The sequence below is a fragment of the Mastigoproctus giganteus genome, chromosome 4, assembly GCF_048544385.1.
Source record: "Mastigoproctus giganteus isolate SK-2022 chromosome 4, ASM4854438v1, whole genome shotgun sequence".
Taxonomy (NCBI): Eukaryota; Metazoa; Arthropoda; class Arachnida; order Uropygi; family Thelyphonidae; genus Mastigoproctus; species Mastigoproctus giganteus.
This window is the reverse complement of record NC_143578.1, coordinates 86,966,230-86,990,933: the sequence shown is the minus strand read 5'-3', so window position 1 is coordinate 86,990,933 and position 24,704 is coordinate 86,966,230. Positions and strand designations below refer to the sequence as shown.

Below are 24,704 nucleotides of genomic sequence, written 5' to 3'. Positions count from 1 at the left end.
TACATGAGCAGTTACTTTATAAGCTGGAACAAGTTGGAATCACAGGGAAAATCCTTAATGGATAGCTGGATGGCTTCAGGGCAGGAGGTAGAGGGTTGTGATAAATGGTTATTCCTCAGATTTGGTTGATGTAAGAAGTGGGATTCCCCAAGGATCAGTATTAGGACCACTGTTGTTTTTGATTTTCATAAATGACATCAATGAAGAGATAGAGGGCATGGTGTCTAAATTTGCAGATGATGTAAAGATTGGTAGTGTAGTTAATGATCACTGCCAAGCAGAGCTTCTTCGGAGTGACCTAGATAGACTTCAGGGATGGTCAGAAAAATGGCAGCTATGCTTTAATCCAGCAAAGTGTAAGGTATTGCACCTGGGGAACAGTAACCCCAAAATAACTTATACACTTGGCAGAGTTGAACTAAAGCCAGTAGCAGAGGAAAGGGACTTGGGTATTACAATATGGTCAGACATGAAGCTCTCCAAGCATTGTAGACTGGTTGCAAGGAAAGCCCATGGTGTCCTATCAATGATTTATCGAACAATTGCTAGTAGAGATAAGGACATTATAATCCCATTATATAAGGCTATTATCAGACCACACCTAAAGAAATACATTGTGCTTGTTCAAAGGGTCCAAAGATGGTAACTCAACTGGTGAGATTGGCAAAAGGGCATCCACATGAGGAAAATCTTCAAATATGTGGGTTGCAGAGCTTGGAAACTAGGCACCTTAGAGGAGACTTGATTGAGGTGTTTAAGGATCTGAGAGGCATAAACAAAATGAATGAGGATGGAATTTTCATGGTTATAAATGACTCTAGAACAAGGGGCCATAATTTCAGGTTACATGTGGGGAGATGTTTAGACTGGATTGCAGGAAGTTTTATTTTAGCCAGCAAATTATAAATTACTGGAATAATTTACCTACATGGGTGGTAGAGGCTGACATTTTCGGGAAATTCAAAGGTCAGCTGGATAATTACTTACGGGAGGAGGGAAAAGCATAGGTTGTCCATTTCATTTTTTCTTATTAATTATTATTTTCTTCTTATTATCATTATTTTATTTTATTTATTTTTGGTTATTTTATTTTTTTATTATTATTTAAATTTTTTTTTGGCTGGTTCAGCAGAAGCCATAGGCTTCCTTGCACCATGTGGCCATCGCTATTACTAATTTAACAGGTGTGGAAACAGATAAAAAATTCATGGAAGTCAGTGAAACTTTAGACAGCTACCATTCTTTTCAAGAATTGTAAAACTGGAAGTAGTGTTGGATCCATAAATTAGGCAGCCCCTGCCAAATATTTTACTATTGGTCCTCCAAAAATAATGTACAAAATGAATAATTTTATTAATTAAAAAATATGAAAATTTTCTACTCACAGCTTCCAAACAGACCCTCTTGTCCGCACCCTTTTTTCCATTTCTGTTATGTCCAAACTTTTTGATATGTCACTTTCTATGGATATTACGGCCAAGACCCTTCTAGCCAATTATGTGTCATAACAGAGCAAAGATACACCTCATAAGCTTTAGCTTTGAAAGACACCTTTTTATCCACTGCCACAGTGGTAAGAAGTGTAAGAATAATGCATTCTTATACTTCTGAAAAGTCTGCTGCAAAGTAAGTATAGATTTTTTATTGTGGTCAAGAAGATATGTTATTCTCGATTATTTTGATTATTATTGAGTAGATCTCTCTCTTTCTTGGGTGGGGGAGAGCAGTCCATTAAGCAGTTTGAATATGCCTGGATCTGGTGCTGATCAAAAATGCTCTTGATGGCACCGAAAATAATGTATCCTTTGAAAACAGTGAAAGTTGTCAACAACTTGCAATTCCCCTGCAACAACAGCAACGTTAATAAACAATACGTTTTTGGCATTCTACAATGAGAAAAAGTCCTGCACTGACAATTTTTAAGAAAGCACTTACAAATTTGTGTTTCATACATACACCGACAAGCCAAAACATTATGACCAGCAAGTCGTTATGCAAATCGAAGCAACTGCAGGTGAATTACAGCGTGTGTGTGTGCGCGGGTTGGGACACAGTATAAAAAACATCTGATACTGAGCTCTGTTAATCAGTGTTATTCTTCTTCTTCAGATAGGAAAGGCAGCAGACTTAAGCGAGTTTGACAAAGGCCAAAATGTAATGGCCAGACGACTGGGTTAGAGCATATCAGAAATGGTATGGCTGGTGGGATGCTCATGGTCAGCAGTAGTTAATATTCAACACCTCGCCAGCGGTTCATGGGAAAACCCATGAACCGCTGGTGAGGTGTTGGATGACCACAGCTCATCGATGCTCGAAGTGAGTGAAGGCTCTCCCGGATGGTACACGGCAACAGAAGGGTGACTGTGGTGCAACTAGCTGGTAATTGGAATGCTGGTGACAGGAGTCATGTGTAACAACACACAGTACATCAAACCCTGCTGAAAATAGGGCAGCTCTGAGTGCCCATGTTAACCACGGTTTACTGGCGACAGCACCTACAATGGGCACGCGAGCATCAAAACTGGACCTTGAGTGACTGGAAGAAGGTCATCTGGTCCGATGAACCACGTTTCCTGTTGCACCATGGGGACACACACGGGGAAGTGATACTGCCTGGATGCACTGTGGGACGAAAACAAGCCAGTGGCGGCGGTGTTCTGCTGGGATACCCTGGGTCCAGTCATCCATGTGCCAGGCATTCTGACATCTACCACCTACCTAAACATCATTGCTGACCAGGTACACCCTTTCATGGTAACGGTCTTCCCCTCTAGCGGTGCCATCTTTCAGCAGGATAATGCACCCATGCCACACCGCCTGGATTAAACGACACTGGTTTGCAGAACATGAGGAAGACTTTGAGGTATTACCCTGGCCTGCAAATTCCCCAGACATCAATCCCATTGAGCATCTGTGGTTTGTGTTGGAAAAGCAACTCCGATCTGCAGAGTCTCAACCATGGACCTTACAGGAGTTAAAGGATGTGTTGGTACCAGATACTACAAGACACATTTAGAAATCTTGTAGCATCCATGCCTCGCTGGGCACAAGCTGTTTTGGCTAATGTTGTCTTTAAGCTAATGTTGTTAGACTCTAGACCTCTGTCAAAGAAACAGAGTAACCTCTTTGGAATTGCATTAAATGATTTATTTAAGCCTGGCCAATATTTTTTTTTTTTAAAAAGAATCACACACTTTTTGACATTGAGACATAAAAACTTAATGTATTGTATGGGGCGGGGAATAAAATATAAACTCTATTAAATTATGATAATAAATACAAGTGAGTTTTTTTTGTGGTAGTGAATATAACTAAAGTTTCAAAATAAACAAGTCAAAAAAAAAAAAATTCCTACTGAGAGCCCTGAAAATACTAAATACAACACCTTAATATTAAGTAAATACAGGGATTTATGATGATAAATATTTAATGCTAAGCTAGAAACAGAATAATCAACTCTAAGGGTTGTGTAATTTTTCAGTTATTCTGTATAATGTTAGAGGGTAACTCTATACTGGGATCCAATATATTTTAAATATGAAGTTCTTGAGAACTAATATTTGGTTCCTAACACAAGAAAATGGTAAATAAGGATAAAATTCTGAAAGGATTTTTCACAACAACTTGAAACAAGAGTGTACCAAACACCTTCTGTGTTCAGGCCATCATCAAGCACTATCAAGACAAATTTGTTACATGTTTTTTCTGAAAACTTCATGTCATTACAGGTTAGATTACTTTAAGATAATATAAAATTAAAATAATCTAATCTTGCTACCATTAAGCCATAATTCAACAATGTTGAATCATTTGTAGGAACTGCCTTAAAGCACCAGTGACAAAAATTACTAATCCCATGGTGCCATAATTAATTGAGGTATGTGACAAATCAGAATAAACCAAATTTATAGCAATTCAATTAATTGATTAATAAAGTATGGTGTAGCTTTAATCCAACCTCTGAAGAAAACTTTCTTTAGCAACCTGTAGAGTTATTTCACTTCCTTTCCACTTAGTATTGCTGTAACTTCTTATGCCTGAAATGACAAATTGTTTAGAACTTATTTTTTACCATGCATTTAAGCAACATGTATGCAAGTTAAATGGATCAGAGAAATAAAAAATAATGATGTACGAAATAATATCTGATATATTATATCTTCTCAGATATAAATTGCACCTACCAATATATATGGTCTTGAAAAAAAAAAAAAAAAGCACTTTCCCACTTGTGCCTCTTATGTAATGCAATAACACACCACCACAGAGGGCTTGTTATTGCACCAGTTATTTGTTAGTCATTTGCTGTTATTGCACTACTTATTGTGCAAACTTCTCCTTTATAGGAGAAATCTGCTGAAACATCTGTGCTAATGTTTTTTAGTGAGAAAGCAGCTTTGTCAAAGTATAAGGCTGCTTTCTCACATAAATCTTCTGCACCAGTTTTTTCTTAAATAAAAGAAAGCACATGTTCATCAATTTCTGGATGCTTCCCATGTTTAGGCCTTCTAAAAGCCTTGCATGTGGACACTACTATAGTTTATTTTTCACAAGCAACCAACAATGCACATTTGATTCATCAATGGCAAATTTCCCAGCTGCTTCTCTGTTATTGGTCATTTCTGCATGCTGTAAAATAACTATTTTGGGATGGACATTATGAGCACATCAGTGTTTAAGTTTCACACTTCTTGTAATAGCATGGTTACCATGGCCGTCACATGCGGGTGTGCAGGCTGTGCACCACACCAAGGCATCTAGTCAGGGGAAATGGGGGGATGCAATCCAGAGTTCAACAGTTTACAAAATTTAAAAATATAATAACAAGGAGTATTCTCATTTCTGTTTGCAGTTTACAATAAATATTTCTGAAAATTTAGTGATCCATTACATTATTATCTAAAATTTGTTAATTTTATTGTGAAAACAGCAGCAGTAAATTATAATTATCAAATTGCAATAGTGAAGAGTTAACAGCCACATGCAGCAGCTGAACCTACTGCTCAGTTTTAAGTCTGTTGTGTCTAGCAATTTTCGGACACTGTAACTCAGAGGTTCCCAAACTTTCTTGGTTCACGGTGCTCTTAGTGTCCTAGTAATTTTTTCACGGCACTCCTAGGTCAAAAGAAATACCTAACACAGTGGTTTTCGCCCTTTTAATATATACCTATATAATAATTTTATTCTTTATATAGAGGTACTAAATAAAGATCAATTATAGATCACCACAAAATTAAAAAGATATGGTACAGTGGATAGTACACTTTTTTATAATGAAATAAATATACAAATTTAAAATAATAATAATAATAACTTTAAGTAACTTAAACCCAAATTACACGGCACCCCAGGAATGTTGTTGTGGCACCCCAGTTGAAAACCACTGCTGTAACTAATACATCAACAGCAAAAATAAATTTTTGCAGTAAATTTTCATTGTGAGCTAAGACATATTATAGGCCAGGATTAACCATTATGCAAACCATGTTAGTGCATGGGACTCAGCTGACAAAGAGGTCCTGCTATTGACTAATCCCAAAGTTGAAGTTGACAGGTGTAACAGTAAATATTTCAGCTACACCAGGCCTCACGCAATTAAATTTATCCCAGTTATGTAGTGGAAATTGCAGCATGGTCTTTGACTTTTTTTTGTCCCTGATTAAATACAAATGGATGAAAGCTGTAGAGGTACTGTTTACAATATCAATACAGCACTGAATCTGCTTATAGTTTATGAAGAACTGCAGGACTGGGAAACTTTCTGTTGCTAATTGACATAGACTCACAAAGTCATTGATGACAAACAGATCTTTAGGAAAATCACTTTGTGAAAAACTGCCCCATGGGTTATAAATCAATTAAAACCACCCAGAACAGACTTCTATATTCTAAAACAATCTTACTATTTACTCATTTATTACTCTATTTATTTGTCGGTTTTTTTTTTTTTTTTTTTTTTAAATGCAACAGAGATGTTAATCCTAGGGTTACCAGGTGACCTCCTCAGAAAATACTGGACAGTTATCAGTTGCACATATTTGCAGATTACGGTATCAAACTGGTTGCAACATGCTAAATAATTTTATGACTATGACATCTTCACCCTACCAATAAGGTAAAGAATAAGATGACCAAATTTTTTTTTTTTTTTTTTTCATTATTTGGTACAATGAGTAAGCTGAAAGACAGCATAAAATATAAAGTGATGTCAGTGAGTGGGAAAAAAGTGGTCTATAGTTTTGAACAACTGATAAAGAATGAACTCACTGAGAGGATACAATATAAATGATAGGATATCACCAATTTATTTAATTGAATAATCACTGAGAGTTACAGAAATTTATTTATTAATTTCATCTTTATAGCAAAGTTTATATTTGTTGTATGCACTTCTGCAAATTTCAATAATTTTTGTACTATTTCTACGGATCCCAAATTTTGAACAGCTGATTTATGATAAACTTCCAGAACAGCCCTTCATGTGGACCTAGTAGATATTTCATTTCCAATGTATAACAAAGTTTCACTATATGAATTTTTGCACTTATGTTGATAAATTAGAGAACCACACGAAAACACTCATTACTGCCATTTTCAAAATTATATTTAATTAAAAGAAAAAATTGTAGTGTAATGAGATAACAGGATCAGTAGAGAGCATAAAAGAGTACACATTGTCAATTTATCAACAAGGAGATCACTTAAGAATTTCAGCTAAGAGTCATCCCCAGTTAAAATAGTGTGAATTGCTATCAAACAAAATTTTTAACAAGAGGTTTATATGAGTCCCTTCCAATGCACCTCTGAGTACACTCAGAAAACTATTTGTCAGGTTTTTGTCAGTTTTTTTTTTTTTTTTTTTTTTAAATGCAACAAAGGTGTTACTCCTAAGGGTACCAGGTACCCTTAGAAAATACTGGACAGTTATAAATTTCACAAATTTGCAGCTTACGGTTTTATTATTTTCACATTTGTGTTAATCATTTCAAAAAAAAAAAAAAAAAACAAAACAAAACTGGACAACTATGAGGAAAGTTTTAGGCAAAAAAAAAGTTAACTAGAAGGGGGGATAGATTAGTTAGATATTACTAAGATAAAATAAATGGAACTCAATTGAAACTTTATTCAAAATAATAATCTACAACTTAATAATTTAATGCAGTAGGCAAAACAACACAGGACACCTTAAATTTGATGCTTACACAGCTATTGAACATCTTGAAAATGTTAACAAATCACTTTAAAGGGTACCAAACAAATCAGAATATTGAAAATGTTATCAAATCTGTTAAGCAAATGAGATATATTTTAGAGATGGATCCAATTTTTCTGATATAAGTAATATTCAAAAAAGAAGCAAAAAAAGTAAATTTTTATTGCAAAACATCTGATGAGCCTGTTGATGATTCCTCAAAAAAAATTTTTAAAAAGTAATTTTTTTTTTCATAGCACTAGATACAAACCATAGCATCTCTCATCAAAAGATTCCAGTTGTTAACATCTCAAAGTGAAATGTTTAACAGTATTTACAGTACAAATAAATTAAACAAGTGGAATAAAACAATGCAAAGATTTGCATTTAAAATCAATTAATGATAAAAATCAAAATGAAAATAATATTCACAGCATAGCTCTGATGAACTGAAACCTTTGCAATGTTTCATACAAGACATAAGTCCAAGCAAATTTGAATTTTATTTGCAAAAATAATCTAACAAATTCATTTCTATATACAATGATCGCTTGACAAATTTATTTAACACTGCCCATATAGGAACCTTTAAAAGAGCAAAGCCTTTTCTAAAGTGAAAATTAACAAAATCTATTTTAGAATCCACTATGTCTCAAGAATGTATGTCAATGAATATTGGTATAAAATGATAACACTAAAAAAAGCTCTCATCCACCCATGTGTTCATAAATTGAGTGTGTTCTATGGTTTGTCTGTCTGTTTTAATAGATGAGAAACCTGAGCTTTTGTTGGGGAGCATACTCTCCTTACCTGAGATTGACAACTTAGCCATGGAGTGAAAAAAACAAAAAAAAAAAAAAAAACAAACCCATAAAATCTCCCTACATCATTGATGGGATTCAAATTTAGATTGTTTCCACCCAGAGAACTATGTACAAAGGTAACAAGATAATGTGGTTATTTATGGTACAAACAAAAAGTAAAATTAGAATTTTGTTACTCCTAAACTCTTTTTTGTAATTTTAAATTGTTATAAGATACAGTATTAATAAAATTAGGAATACTATACGTAAATATATTTTGTTGGCTTTCTTCCCTCATATTTATGTTAAAGCAAATTTTGATTGCTTTTTTGTTATTATTATCAAATAACAATTAGATTATTATCATATAAGCTTTTTTTAAATTTAATAAGATAAGGTAAGATATATTATCATATATCTAACCTTATCTTATTATCATATATAATATCATCAACAAAATAACAATCAAATTTTATTGTTATTTGGTTACAGTAGTAGTAGTGGCGTATGATGCAAGAAAGCAAGAGTATGAGCTTATGTAGCATCAGCCAATAAAAAAAAAAAAAAAAAAAAAAATTATAAAACAATCCCCTCTAAATATTTGTCCAGTTCCTCCTTAAATTTATTTAACCTATCAACTTCCAATCTTGTTGCCTCCAATCAAGCAAGTCTACATCCTTCCTAAAACGAGGCCTCCAGACCTGCATGCAGTACTCAAGGCGTGGCCTGACCATTGCCTTATACAGAGGGACAATCACCTCCTTTTCCCTGCTAACAAAATTCCTATATATCATTGACAACACCCCATGACCTGCCCTGGCAGCCTGTCTGCATTGCTCAGGAAACTTCATATCTGACTGCACAATTACTCCCAGGTCTTTTTCATTTTCTACCTTCTTAAGTGTAGTACGTTTCTCTGGGGTTACTTCTACCCATATGCAGTACTTTGCATTTGTCAATGTTAAACTTTAGTTGCCACTTATCAGCCCATCTGCCCAAATTTTCTAGATCCTGTTGCAGTAACACACTGCCATTACTGTCATTAACAACCCTGCCAACCTTTGTATCATCTGCAAACTTTGATACTAAGCCTGATATACCTTCATCAATATCATTGATAAATATATAAAACAACAGAGGACCTAACACCGAATCCTGTGGGACTCCACGAATAACATTAGTCCACGAAGAGCAGCACCCATTAATTACCACCCTCTGTCTTCTCCCACTCAACCATCCTTTTATCCATTGTAGCAACGTACCCTTAATACCATTCTGCTCTAATTTGTACAGTAGTCTTCCATGCGCAACAGTGTCAAAAGCTTTCCTGAAAACCAAGTGTATGATATCAAAATTATTTTCTGCATCCAGTTCCTTTGTGGCAGTCTTGTCTAGATGATCCTCCAATGCATCTTTAACCAGTGACTCCATAATTTTACCAGGAATAGAAGTTAAACTAACTGGTCTGTAATTACTCGTGTCACCCTTCAATCCCCCTTTGTGAACTGGGGATGCATTTGCACATCTCCAGTCCGTGGGGACCTCCCCTGAGTCCAAGGATGCTCTCATAATTATGGCTAAGGGTTTGTTTACTTCCTCCTCCTTTAATATAACTGGATAGATCCCATCCACCCCAGGTGCCTTTCTTATGTTTAACTTCAACAATTTCTCCTCCACTTTCTCAGTTATTACAAAATCATTAAGCACCCTGTTACAATTTGATAACCTTGTGGCATTTTCAAACCTTAATAACTCCTCATGTGTGAATATAGATGCAAAATACTCATTCAGTTTGTTTGCTATCTGAGCAGGATCATCAACAGTTGAACCATCGATATTAAGTGGACCAATCAGGTTCATCCCCTTCCTTTTAGAGTTTATATAAGTAAAGAAATCCTTGCTGTTTTTCTTAGCATCCTTTGCCAAAGATTTCTCGTAATCTGCCTCGCCTGCCTAACCTCCTTTGTGACTTGATTACAGACTAGCTTATATATATATATCATAGGCTTCTGTGTCGCCTGATAATTTATATGCATCCCATGCATTTTTCTTCTCTGCCACGAATCTCATTAGTTCATTTGACAACCATTTAGGCCTAAACCTTGAACAATATTTCTTAATAGGTATGAAATGTTTAGTTCATACTAAACTTTAGTTCACTATGAATTCCTTGAATGCTTCCCACTTAGAATTTGCTGTTAGTAACATCATCAGTTGGTCCCACTGTACAGAATTTAAAAACTGTCTGAGACCACTATAGTTATCCTGTTATGTTTAATACAGTAATGTAATGGTACAATAAACATTCATAAAAGCAATTTTTTTTTTTTTGTAAAGTGTTGATGTATTTATTGATCATTATTAATTATTTAAATGAACTGTATACAATTATTTATCTTTTTATGGGGGGGGGGGTACCAATAAGACTGCAAAAAGGAAGTCATAGGCATGTGGCTGCCCTGGTGGTCACCCACAACTATTTACAATTTGTGCCACAGCAGTAACATATCTTTCATTTATAGGCCTGCTAAAGCCAGTAAATGAAAGATTAAAAAAAATTAAATAAAAAAAATTAAAAAATAAAAAATGCACGCCCACAAAAATAACCCAGCTCTAACTCACTGTGAAACCCATAAATGCAGAAACAAAATATTTAAAAAATAAATTAGGTCAGAGGCAAAGAACCATGAATGAAACTAATTCCAGAAATTTCAAAATAAGAATCGTTCTCAACAACAAAGTATCTCCAAAATTGTTGCATTACAATGCCAAGCAGTTAAAAATTCAACATGCAAAAAATCAGAAATGATTCAGAGTGAGCAAGCTTCACGTTGCTAAATACATTACTTAAATTGTGTTCATTTAAATTTTTGAATTGATAAGAGGCTCTAATAATGTCAAAAACTTAGATATATCATTTTCATTAGGATTCCATTAGATGGTAACATTTAATCAAAGAAACAAACTAAAGCAGCATCTCTTGGTCATAACAATGAACTATGTACTTGTACCATACCTAGACAATCCCATGATGATTTTTTTTTTCCTTCTTTAAGAATCACTTCCAACAAGCAGCGCCCCAACTTTAAAAGCATAAATTTTGGGAAAAAGTGCTGCTTATATCTGAGAAAATATGGTATCTTAAAACTGAAATTGTATCTGATGATTTTCTGTCCGAGATTCGGTGAGTTCCACGTGCTTTCATAATGACAACTGTCAAATAAATTGAATAAAAGCTATTCAAAATAATAACAAAATCTGCTCTAGTAACACTTACATGAATTGTTAGTTTCATATAACAACTCTTTGAATGCAGAAATTATTTCCTTAGCATTTTAAGAATGAAGCTATTCTTTAACTGGCTGATTTAAAGAAAAAAAATAAATAAAAATATTAATGTATACAGTATTTATATTTCAGAATTTTCCAATTTTATTTCTTAAATTAACTAAATTTTTTTCTTCTTTTTCTGTGATTAACAGAAGTGAAAATTAAACAATTAATTACTTTCTTATCAATTATTTAACTAATAATATATAAAAGCAATTCTTTTCATTTAATTGCACATACCTTCAATATAATATTCGCTAAACTTTTTGTAATGCCTTACTATTTCCTCCTGGATTTTAATAACTCAAATACAGGCAACCCCCCGTATAACACGGTACTTCTACAATACGGTTTTGCTCTAACACAATTGAAAAAGCGCAATCCTCGTACAACATAGTACTTATATAACATAGTTTCACTCTAAGACGGATAGAGAATCGTGGCACACCTCACATAGCATGGTATTTATGAGCTTTTGTGCAGGGAAAAACTATGCTATTACGTTGTTTGTAATTTTTCAACATTTCCGTTCTCTTTAGTGAATCCCCTCTTTTGGCTTGCTAATCGTTATGCAAAAAAAAAAAAAAAAAATTGAACTTGTACTTGGTTGAATAAAAATTGAACTTGTACTTGGTTGAATTTGTGGAAAAATCTAAATTTCAAAGTTTTATTACTAGTGTATCAGATAACATGACAGTCTATCCAAAAGATATGTCATCCAAACATTGAAGTGATGTTCCTACCACCTAGTACAACTTCTTTACTTTGATCAAGGCATTGTATCCATCTTTCAAACTTATTACATCAGAAAATCGTTACAATGGATTTTGGAAAAAATTGATTCTGAATTGAAATTATAGAAAATTGAAGTGATGGAAGCATGGAAATATTTTTCAATTGTGGACTGTATCGGAATCATAGCTTTATCGCTCAAAGAAGTAAAACCGTCAACATTAAATGCGTGTTAGAAAAATGTACGGCCAGAATCAGTTCATTCAAGAAATATAGTCAAACCGACAGAAAACAGAATCTGTGCAATAGTAGAACTTGCTAAGTTGGTAGGAGGGGAAGGTTTTGATAATATTTCCAAAGCCCTCATGGCTAGTACAGTTGGTAGAATCACCGTCATCCCCACACCGGGTGGAAAAGACCCAAGTTCGAATCCCGTCAATGATGGGAGGACTTTTTATGGGTTTTTTTTCTCACAACGTGGCTGAGTTAGTCAGTCTCAGGCGAGGGTAGCATGGTTTTTTCTCCCAGAAACTCTGGTATTTCGCCAAGAAAAATAGAAAATTGACCTCAGAAAACAACATAGCTTTAGTCACCAATGCTCAAAAAAAAAAAAGATATGATTACTCAAGATGTCCAAGAATTACTGTTAGAAAAATAGGCTGGTGAAGCGGATTTGGTGGAAATAGCATCGGAGGTAAGCCAAATCAATTCAGAGGATGATAGTGCAGATGAAAATTCTGAAGTTCAAAATTTTACACTAAAAAGTATAAACGGAAGGCATAAAACTTAGCTGAGAAATTAGAATATTATTTTCTGAATGCAGATCTTTCGAATGAAAGAAGCACAAAGTTCAAAAGGGAGCTTCAAAAATGCTTAGCTCCATCCATGAAATTTACAAAGATCTATCAAGCAAAAGCAAACAAACCCAGATTAATGATTTTTTAAAAGAAAAGATACAAGAAATCTAGAATGGTGTATTCTTGTCAGTTTTGTTAATGACAGCTCGTTTACACCGCTCAGAGAATATCTCAGACTGCACACCCTCAAAGTCAAAGTCATTCTTCATTACTCAGAGAGTTATACTTAGGGCTTACAATACCGAGATTCCAGGATTCCACATACTGGGATTCCAGTCATTTTTTCCAGCATTCAAATCCCGGTATAGATACAAAAATACCAGTTTTTCAGTACTAATTTAAAAAATAATTATCCATGATTTCATATAAAGGTTATAAAATTGACAACAATAAATCATTAATACTGCTGAATTTTCAAATGAGGGATTCTCATACACAGTACAAATGCAACAGAAACCTGAAAACATCATGAAACTGTAAGACATAAAACATTACAAATATATTTCTCTTAGTAAGTATAGTGTGTGTGTGTAGAAGTAAAGCACTTAAGGAATAACGAAAACATCATTACGGAAATATTTCCATTAGCGGCAGTAGGCCTAGTAGTGCAATTAATGAATACGGTGAACAATGGTATGGCAGGTGCGGAAAGGTTAAAATTAAAAGCTTCTGAACAATAGTTCAACCCCTCTATTACACCGCTACTTGAGGATGCAATACTTAGTGCATTTTGGGAAAGGATGTCAATATGGAGCAGTTCAAAGGTATTGTGAACAGGTGATCTTGAGGCAAAAGATGAAAGCGTTTCGTTGTGTGGGAAAAATGTTCTGTTTTTCCCACCAAAGAAAGAAGAGTGAGTTTAAAGAATAACACCGTGATTGGGTCAGGTTTAAATTAGACAGGGGAGATACGCAAATGTAAATGCATATAAAAAAGTAGTACAAGGGGCAATTGTAACTTGAAATCAATTCAATAAATAAATAAATAAATGAGAAGCTTGCACCAAAAGAGGGATTTGTGGCTGTTGTTTGGAGGGGTTGCAGACTTTCAGTGATAGTTATGGGAGTGTCCAGCTATATAGTGAAGGGCTACTGCTATGATAATTTCCTTCAGTATTAACAGAGAACTGTTCTCAAAATAGTGAAATAAGACAGTACTGGAAGAGCTATACAGCAGAGATGCAGAGTTCAACTAAGAAGATAGAGAGAGAGAGAGAGAGAGAGAGAGAGAGAGAGAGAGAGAGAGAGAGAGAGAGAGAGAGAGAGAGAGATCACCACACTCTGTGGAAGGAACCCACACAAAGGAATCCCACCATGAAAGAAAAGGAAAGTAAATCCTCTGAACTGTGTTGTATTGGAAATGGTACTTAGATAAAGTGGGAGATTATTTTAGAATAAGGTTGAAGTTGAAGAAATGCTAGAAATAAGGAAATGTTCAGTACTGAGCTTTCTTTACCTTCACCGAGTTGGTTTATTGGTTGAAGTTGTAAAGAAAATTGATATTGCTAAATTAAGAGATTACATGGAATTGTTAGCATTAAGTTAGCGACTTATGGATTGCTGTTGTGAAGAGAATTGATATTGGTGATTAAGAGAAATATGAGGAAGTGATTAAGATTGAATTAGTTTAATGTTTGAAGCTGTAGAGAGTTGAGATTGTTAATTGAGAGAAATTTTATGGAAATGACAGCATGTATTAACAGATTAAATGATAAAAATGAATAGATTTGATGAAAATGAACACCAGTTATGTATTGTAACTAGTTTTGTATGATAAATGACTTTTGTTTTATAATTGTGTCATTGCTCTTGAGAAACTGACAGCTTACATATAATATATATACTTGTGGGGGGGGGGATATCCCTCAACTCCTGGAAATTCTCATTTTTAACACAGTCAAGTAGCTTGGGGCTTAGTGCGTGCTTGAGGGGAGCTGCTGTACGAAAATCATAACAATGGCCACTGACGGCGGCACTAAGGTACAAGGAAATAAAAATTAATAAATAAATAAACAACCTCCCACACAACTTAGATTTGGTTTCCTCACCAAGCTTACCGTCAATCCTTTTCTTTCGTTAATATGGATACAGTGTCAAAAAATCAAAAAGGAAATATTTTTCATTTTTGATAAAAAGGAAATAAGATTTTTTGAAGATTAGGGAATAAGGGAGGTGAACTGCAACTCGTCTACGACTATTTCAGTACAATAGCACCAACCAGCACAGAATCCAAAAGGATGTTTTCTGCCGCTAATTAAATATGTACCAAAATTAGATCCAGTTTAAACAATAACACTATTGAGTTTCTTAAGAGCTCACTTTATTCGGACAGGTAGTGTGGATGCTTATTTTTTTGTTTTTAGAATAACTGTATGTTTAATAATTTTTGCTGGAATATTTATTATTATAATAAAAGTTTGATCAAACTTTTCAAAAAAAAATGTTTTTTTTTTTTTTGAAATACTGGTATTAAGATTTTGACCGGTATTGTGAGTCCTAGTTGTACTATACACATACTCAGGATATATAGTTTGACACACCCACCCACCCCACTTCCATGGATCAATGCCTTATCACGGTGTGGGAATGTTTGCACACATCAATGAAGCTGAGAACTATGCCATCGGGAGCATATACTCCTAGCAGGGTCACCCATGATGGACAGATCAAAGCTAAAACACCAGACTAAATCGAGCCAAAATCTGCTAACCCACACTGGATCAGCATGGCAGATTATGGGCTATTTCCTTAACATGGCTTCACAACAAAATAAATGGCCCTCATTTCCCCAGGGCCTGTGAACCACTACCCACAGCAGTGGGAAGACAAGCTCAATGGCAAAGGTGAATCACTGGGCTTGATCATACTGCCTTTGGACTTTAGACATTGGAACACTTAACATTTGGTCTGTGTACAGACTAACGTCTAGAAGGACTATTACAAGAGCTGAAAACCATTGATTAGGACATCATCAGTTATGTGAGATTCAAAGAAAAGGTGAAAATTTGGTCAAACCAGAAGATGGGCATTGGCTGTACTACAAAGGAACAAATAATGGATGGTGTTGGGATTGGGTTCCTGATCAACAAAAGACTAACAGATTCAACCATAAAAAGTAGAAAGTATTACCAAAAGAATTGTTTGCTGTACTATTAAGCTAAACAGTCTTGCTGTTCTCTTCAAATTATTCAAGTTTATGCTCCTACAAGTAGCCATAGTGATGATGAAGTTGAAGAATTTTATGAGAATGTATTGCACCTTTAGAAGAAAGACGGCTACCACTATAAAATTGTAATGGGAGATTTAAAGTGAGATTTGGTAAGATCCAAAATGGGAAAAGATCTGTTAGCCCATATGGAACTGGAAAAGGAGGGAGACGATGGAAGCAATCTACTAATTGAATTTTCGAAGGAACAAAATTTGTTCACCATGAACTTGTTCTTCAAGAAAAAGGTCCAATAAAAATGGATGTGGAAGAGCCCACTTGGAAATAATAGTAAAATTGACCTCATACTGACAAACAATAAAACGATATTCATTGACTACTCAGCCTAGAACTATTTTAATGTTGGAAGCAACCATTGGTTACCAAGAGCAAAATTCAAAATTGATTGCAAGAAAGAAAGAAATTGGTCAAGTCAATTAAAGTGAAGAAGATCAACACTAACCAACTATTGAAAAACTCAAAACTTTGAAACAAAACCGTCCAACTGTTTTCGTGTGCTGCAACACCTTCTTGACAAAGATATTTCAACTGATAATGACAAGGTCATTGAGACACTGTAGATACTACAGTATCTCATTTTCAGTAGGTGCATGTCCTTGCACCTACTGAAAAACAAGAAAAAGAAACAATTGCCATGATGAAAAAGCAATGAGAAAAGAAACAAAGCGGTAATGTAAGAAACAAGGGAGAATATGTAGAAAATTGCAAGACCATAAGAAAGCACATACAAGAAGAAATGCCCAAGTTTTATGTTGATCTTGACAGAAGAACACTAGAAGAAAATTAAGGGATAAAGGCACAAAAACCTTCAAAACAACCATTGCAGCAGCTGCTAAATTTATCTTTCTTTCTTTTCATCTTTTTGTGTCTAAATTTTCTAGAAAGCCTAAAATAAATTTAGGCTTTATAAATGCTTGCCTTGCTTTGACCATTATCAAACCATTTAATAATGTCATGTTTTGTATCCAGAGTAATCTTCTTATCGGATTCCACTGATACATCAGTTTTCCTTTTGGACAAGGTGAATTTTTACAAAACTTAGACTGCTTTGACATGTCTGCTTTGCCTAAGCGAAATTGGCCTTATGGCAAGATAATGGAGCGGCAGAAGCACAATCTGGCAACACTGTTTATGGACAACAGTATTCAGGCCTTTTTTTTTTTTTTTTTTTGCCCCATTGTTAAAAATTTTTTGTTTCATAATCGGCTGCACTTATTCAAAATTTTAGGGGCATATATAGAGGAATGGTATAAATGTTTGTGATTGTATTAACCAAAACTTGCATTGATCGAAAATGCATATGAGGTTTACCTGTATACAAGGTCAAAATTATTTTTGCATCCAGTTCCTTTATTATTGTATCACAGAATCCAATCGGATTGGTCAAACAAATCACCACTTATAACTGCATTCCCATTTTACTTGTTAAATAACATCAATTACTTTACCAAGTGAATCCATTATTTTCCCTGGAACAGAAGTCAAGCTAACAGGTCTGTAATTACTCATGTTTTCTTTTGATCTCCCTTTATGAATCAGAGATGCATCCACACATCTCCAGTCCATTGGGACTAGGGCTTACAATACCGGTCAAAATCTTAATACCGGTATTTCGGTATTTTTAATTTATGAAACCGGGATACCAGCATTCCAAAAACAAATGTTTTTCTCAATAAATTTTGATGACAGTTAGGTGCAATAAAGTAAGGGAAAAAAAAAAAAAGTACAGGTAGGACCTGTTTTATGATATGGTTAGGTTCCAGCAAAACAGTGTAGTAAAATAAAGTCGTAAAACAAGAGCAAATTATAATGTAATTGAATGAGATAGGTTCCAAAATTCCCAAAATTTTTCCAAGTATGCACTAATATTTCTGTTCTTTATAAATAATCAAATATTTTAAACATTTAATACACATGTTTTATTTATACTTATATAAAAAACAATTAATAAAATAAAATTTTACTTTGATCCTGTGTATTTACTCAAGTGATGACTCCACTATCCGTTTCATCCACATTAAAAACTAAATCAGGGTGGTAGTTGCCTTCATCTATTAAGCATTTAAATTCGGAAGGATACTCTTCCACCACTGCAAAGTCAGCACTAGTAGCCTCATCAGACACTTTCACATTGTGAATTTTACAACAGTTTTCAAACTGATGAAATCACCCTTTGCTGGCCGTAAATGTTTCAGTGCTACTAGATTCCTCACATATTTCATCAAATAACGACTTTGCTTTGTCCAGAATTACCACCTGTGTAACAGGAATGTTAATTTGGTTCATATCATCAACCCACAACACTAACAATTTCTCCATTTTTCCATTGTTTCACTGCATGTTTTTTACATGAATAAGTTGTTTTGGAGGATGACACGCTTGTTATCCCTGTGTGTGTGTGTGTGTGTGTGTGTGTGTGTGTGTGTGTGTGTGTGTGTGTGTGTGTGTGTGTGTGTGTGTGTGTGCACGCGCTTTATTTTATCAACATTGTTCATAATCGTTGATACAGTAGAAGGTGCCAAACTCAACGCCTTACACACATCCGACCGATGCTCACACCAGATCATGTGACGATCACATCCATTTTCTCCTTAATTGTTAGTGTTTTACACTCTTTTTGGCCCCCTCGGCACAGAAACTGCCCTACACTTAGAGTTCATGGTTACACAAAAATTATTATTAATGAGAAATAACACTGTGTAACCCGTTAACAATTGAGGGAAAATTCACAATGAAACGAACATGTCACACTGAAAGTAAACAAAGAACCCCGGGGGCTCACATCTGGTGAGTATGGGCTTGGCACACCCAGGGTCCTGAGCTGGATATCATCATTCTTCTCTTTCTTGGTGATTCCCTTCTACTTTTGACTCTCTCTCTCTCTCTCAGGGTAACTTGGGAATTTTTTTTTTTTTTTCTGGTGCAGCATAAGCCTCAGGCTTCCTTGCACCATATGGCTATTAATAATAACTCTTGGTGTAGCTATCATTCCACCCACAATGCACCATGAAAAACAAAAGAAAAGCCTAGTGCGTGTTTGGACCTGCAGGTGTTACTGAGGTGTGATTTTTTTGTTATTTTCAATTTTTTCAGGTAATATTTTGAAACAGTCAATGTGAAAAGTCGTAAAATAGACCATCGTAAAACGGGACCTACCTGTACTCTAATTACTTGAATTGATGTTTTAAATAAACTTTTATTGCAATGTAAATATTCTGAAAAAAATTGTTAAAAATACAGTTATTCTAAAAACAAAGAAATACATACTGTTACTGCAAAGTTTAGTTATGTTTAAGCATCCACACTACCTGTCCGAATAAAGTGAGCTCTTGAGAAACATAAGCAATCAATAGTATGATCGTTTAAAATGGATCTAATTTTGGTACATATAGTATTTGATTAGCGGCAGAAAATGCCCTTTCGGATTCTATTCTGGTACCGAGATAATAGTAGATGATCTCAGTCCATATTTTCTAGACTTTGAACTTTTTCAGCAAAAATAGTTAAAAGTATTTCATTAATTTCCGACTCAAGTTCATCTTTTAAAATCTCACTGGAGTCAGGCAATATCTTATTTTGGAAAGAATTTGTGGAACACTGACGTTCTGTTCCATGTTGGTCTGCCATGGTTGAATTATGTTCCTCATTTTCTGAAGGAGAAAGACATTTTATTAAGCGAAGTATAATTTTCACTATAGTATCTTTACTGAGTCTGGGAGAGAGCAAAGAGTGGGGATAAGGAATAAAGAAGAGAGCAAAGAGGGCAGTTAAGGAATTCTTCATATATATATAAATGCAAAGAACAGAAGGACAAATCAGATTGGACCCTTATGTAATGGACATGGGATAGTATTAGATAACATAGCTGAAGTTGCAGATGAACTCAACAGTTACTTTGCATCGATATTTACGTAAAAAAAACCCTTTGTGTCAATGAGATATTATGGAAGTGAAGTTGAAAAAATGTAATTAATGATGTTGAAATTTCAAATGATTATTTAATGAGAACTTTTGCGCCTACAGGCGAGTAAGGCTCCTGTGGTTGATAGCATATACCCTATAATCTTAAAGGAGGTGGCAAGTGAGTGCATTGAACCATTAAGGCTAGTTATGAGAGCATTACTAGACAGGAGAGATTCCGTTGGATTGGTGTAAATTGGAACATAAAGGCGGTTCTAGGAGTGTGACGGAAAATTACCGACTGGCCAGTCTAACTTCAGTAGTAAGGAAAATCATGGAGGCAATGATCAAGAGTGGAATTCAGGATCAATTAGATGATAATGGAATTCTGTAGGATACATAGCATGGTTTTGTAAAGGGAAAATCATGTTTAACAAATCTGATTAGCCATTTTGACAGGTCACTCGTGAGCTGGATTTAGGGAATAACTTTGACATTGTTTATTTGGATTTCAGCAAAGCATTTGACTCAGTCCCACATGAGTGGTTACTTTATAAATTGGAGCAGGCTAGAATCATAGGGAAAATCCTCCTTAGATGGATAGCACGATGGCTTAAGGGCACCAGGCAGAGGGTTGTGATAAATGGTTATTCCTCAGATTGGGTTAATATAAGAAGTGGGGTTCCCCAAGGATCAGTATTGGAACCATTGTTGTTTTTGATTATCTTAAATGACATCTATGAAGGGATGGAGGGCGTGAGGTCTAAACTTGCAGATGATGAAAGATCAGTATAGTTGTTAATGATCGCTGCAAATCTTCAGTGTGACCTAGATAGACTTCCGGGATGGTCAGAAAAGTGGCAGCCATAAGCAAGGTCTTACACCTGGGGAACAGCAACCCCAAAATAACTTATACACCTGGTGGAGTTGAACTAAATTCAGGTACAGGAGGAATGGGACTTGGGAGTTACGATACGGTCAGACATGAAGTTGTCTGAGAATTGTGCACAGGTTGCAATGTTGCATGGTGTCCTATCGATGATTTTCGAACATTTGCTAGTAGAGATAATGACGTCATAATCACATAAAGGTGATTTTATAACCTTTATGTGATTAAATTATAAACAATTATTTTTTTTTAAATTAGTACTGAAAAAAACGGTATTTTTTGTATTAATACCGGAAAAAAATTGCTGGGGTCCCGGTATTGTAAGCCCTAATTGGGATCTCCAAAGAATCCAGGAATGCTCTCATAATCATGGCTAAAGGTTTGCTTACTTTTTTATCTGCCTCTTTAAATATAACCTGATAGACCCCATCAAACCAGCTGCTTTTTTTTACATTTAACTTCAACATTTCTCTTCCACTTTTCTTTCACAAAATCATTTAGCTCTCTGTCAGATTATGATGAACTTCTGGTATTCCTCTCCCTAAAAAACTCCTCATGTGTGAATTGTAGATGCAAAATACCTATTTAGTTTCTTGGCAACCTGTGCAGGATTACCAACAGTTAAGTCATTGGCATCAAATGGACCAATGTGATTCAACCTCTTCCTTCTACTGTTAATATAAGTAAAGAAGTTTTTTCCACTTTTTGTTGCATTCCATACCAGACTTCTCACAATCTGCCTTAAATTGGCTAACCTCTTCTGTGATTTGATTGGAGACTGGTTTATATCTACTACAGACTTCTGTATCACCTGATAATTTATATGCAACCTATGCATTTTTCTTCTCTGCTACAAGTCTCATCAGTATCATATGACATCCATTTAGGTCTAAGCCTGGAAAGGTATTTCTTAATTGGTATGAAAAACCTAGTAGCTTCTATGATAACATCCCTGAATGCTTCGCATGTAGAATTTCCTGTTGGCAACTTCATCAGTTGGTCCCACTGAACAGAATTTAAAAACTGTCTGAGACCGCTCTGGTCACTTTTAAGAAAGGAAAAGCTCTTCCTTTTGCCTTTGACAGCAGCTGTATATTTAAATAAATCCAACAGCGATACAGCATGATCACTGCCACCTAGTGGGTCTTTAACTGCAGATTTCTAATGCAAGAATGGTCACCACTGATAATCAGATCAAGGGTACTGTTTTCTCTCTCTCTCTCTCTCTCTCTCTCTCTCTCTCTAACATGCTAGTGTAGAAAACAATCATCCGATAAATCCAAAAGAATCTTGTCACTGTGTAAATGACTAACCCACAAGGTCCACTCAGTATCTGAAAAGTTAAAATCCCAAATTATATTCTTATTTTTGGCAGGCTCTATAAGGCAATACAGTTGTATATCACAGTCATTAGGCCTATAATACACTCCTACCCTCATTTTTTGTTTTCTAGTGCATATGTCACACCAGACTTGCTCAACACTGCACTGGCCCCCAATGTCCACTGGAAGCACTGCCTCAGTTTTTGTGTGCCTCTTAACTAAGTGCATAATCTTCCCCTCCACCCATTCCTTTCTATACACATTGCACTGTCCATATTCAAATTCTGAATCTCTTATATCTGGTTTTCACCATGTCTGCATTTAATGATTTCATCAGTACTTCAAATTCATCAAATTTATTTACTATGCTTCTAGCATTACTATACATACACGTATACCTGCAACTATTTTTACTCTTAGTAACCTAATACAGCCCATGTATTCGTCGTTCCACAAGTATTCCCAGCAGGTAATGAAATTCCCAACACCCTGCTTTCCAGGCTGCTGCTTCCAACAATAGATGCAATGCAAGAATCACTTTCACCTCTTCCTAGGGCTAATATTAATCTATTAGTCTGTGTATTTCCCCCCCCCACACACACACCTAGCAGTTTTCTGGCCTACTTAACACTGCCACTAACAGTATCAGAAAAGGTTCTTGCACCCCTTCTATTTAAGTATCCCATCCCCGTTAAACTAGCCTGTCCTATTAACAAATACAGACCATGCAGAGAAATATTCAACCACACGAGTCTTGCATAGTCTAACCAGGATTGAAGCAATTGACAATTGATTATAATGTACTCCCTCCTACCAATTCTCTGCAGGATTGCTGACACTTTATATTTCAATCCTCCAACTCGCGACTCTTTCTGAACATTGCTCTGTACTTGTTAATTAAATCCTCAGATCTCCTACTCTTAATATCATTAGTACCAAAGTGTACAACAATATCACCTTCTGCACCTTTAAAAATAACTGCTCTACAACGTTCATTTACTTTAGCCCTGGTCCTATTTCACCTGTTCTTTTTGCACAATATATTTACTGTTTTAGCATTAGCATTAGTAGAGGCATATGATGCAAGAAAGCAAGCTTATTCAGCATCAGCCAAAAAAAAAAAAAAAAAAAAAAACAACCACTACTCCCATTTCACCCCTCCGTTCGTTCGAAATACCTGTCCAGCTGAGCCTTAAATTTGTTTAGGCTATCAACTTCAACAACAAGCGATGGGAGTCTATTCCACAAACCAACTGCCCGCTGGCTAAAGGCAAATTTCCGCACATCTATCCGACATCCGTCCTTCCTCAATTTGAATTTATGGCCTCTCAGGTGATTATTCTGAGCAAGAGGAAGAATCCCATCGGCATTGAGCATGCTCAAGCCATTCAAAGCCTTATACACCTCTATCAGATCACCTCGCCGATGCCTAGTCTCCAGGCTCTGTAATTTGCAAAACTTAAGCCTTTCTTCGTAAGAGCAACCCTTTGTTCCATTCACTAATCTTGTTGCCCTTCTCTGTACTCGTTCCAGCAGCTCTACATCCTTCTTGAAATGAGGCATCCAGACCTGTATACAGTACTCAAGGTGTGGCCTGACCAATGCCTTATACAAGGGAATAATCACATCCCTGTCCCTGCTAGAAAAATTCCTGTATATCATTGACAAGACACCATGAGCTACTCTTGCAGCTTGTCTGCACTGTTCAGAGAACTTCATATCTGCCTGCACAATTAACCCCAGGTCCTTTTCATTCTCTACCACTGTCAGCATAGTACCACAGAGTTGATACGTTGATCTGGGGTTACTGTTTCCCATATGTAGTACTTTACATTTGTCAATGTTAAACTTCATTTGCCACCTCTCAGCCCATCTGCTCAACCTTTCCAGATCCTGTTGCAGCAGCATAGTATCAGTAGTGTCCTTAACAACCCTGCCAACCTTGGTATCGTCTGCAAACTTGGACATTAAGCCTGATACACCATCATCAATATCATTTATAAATACAGAAAACAACAATGGACCCAACACTGAACCCTGAGGAACTCCACTAATAACATTAGTCCACGTTGAGCAGTGTCCATTGATTACCACTCTCTGTCTTCTGCCACTCAACCATCCCTTTATCCATAGCAGCAATTTGCCTCCAATGCCACACTTCTCCAATTTGTGCAGCAGTCTTCCATGCGCAACAGTATCAAAAGCCTTTCTAAGATCCAAATATATAATATCAAAGTTATTCCCTGCATCCAGTTCTTTTGTGCTACATCATAGTATCCAATCAAATTGGTCAGACAAGACCTGCCCTTAACAAAACCATGCTGTGTCTGAGCTATAACTGAATTCTTGTCCTGATGATCCTGCAGTGCTTCTTTAACCAGTGCCTCCATTAATTTTCCTGGAACCGAAGTTAAACTAACAGGTCTATAATTACTTGTGTCAGCCTTTGATCCT

The 24,704-nt window shown here is 35.5% G+C and overlaps 1 protein-coding gene across 1 annotated transcript in view; it reads right to left on the bottom strand.

Annotated features, from left to right (window-relative positions):
• Positions 1 to 24,704, bottom strand: part of LOC150086886 (uncharacterized) — a 161,086-nt gene that overhangs the window by 118,040 nt on the left and 18,342 nt on the right. Inside the window, exon 3 of the mRNA XM_090372309.1 lies at positions 3,959 to 4,037. Within this exon, the coding sequence (XP_090228435.1) occupies positions 3,959 to 4,037 (79 nt within the window). The remainder of the gene's footprint in view (positions 1 to 3,958; positions 4,038 to 24,704) is intronic.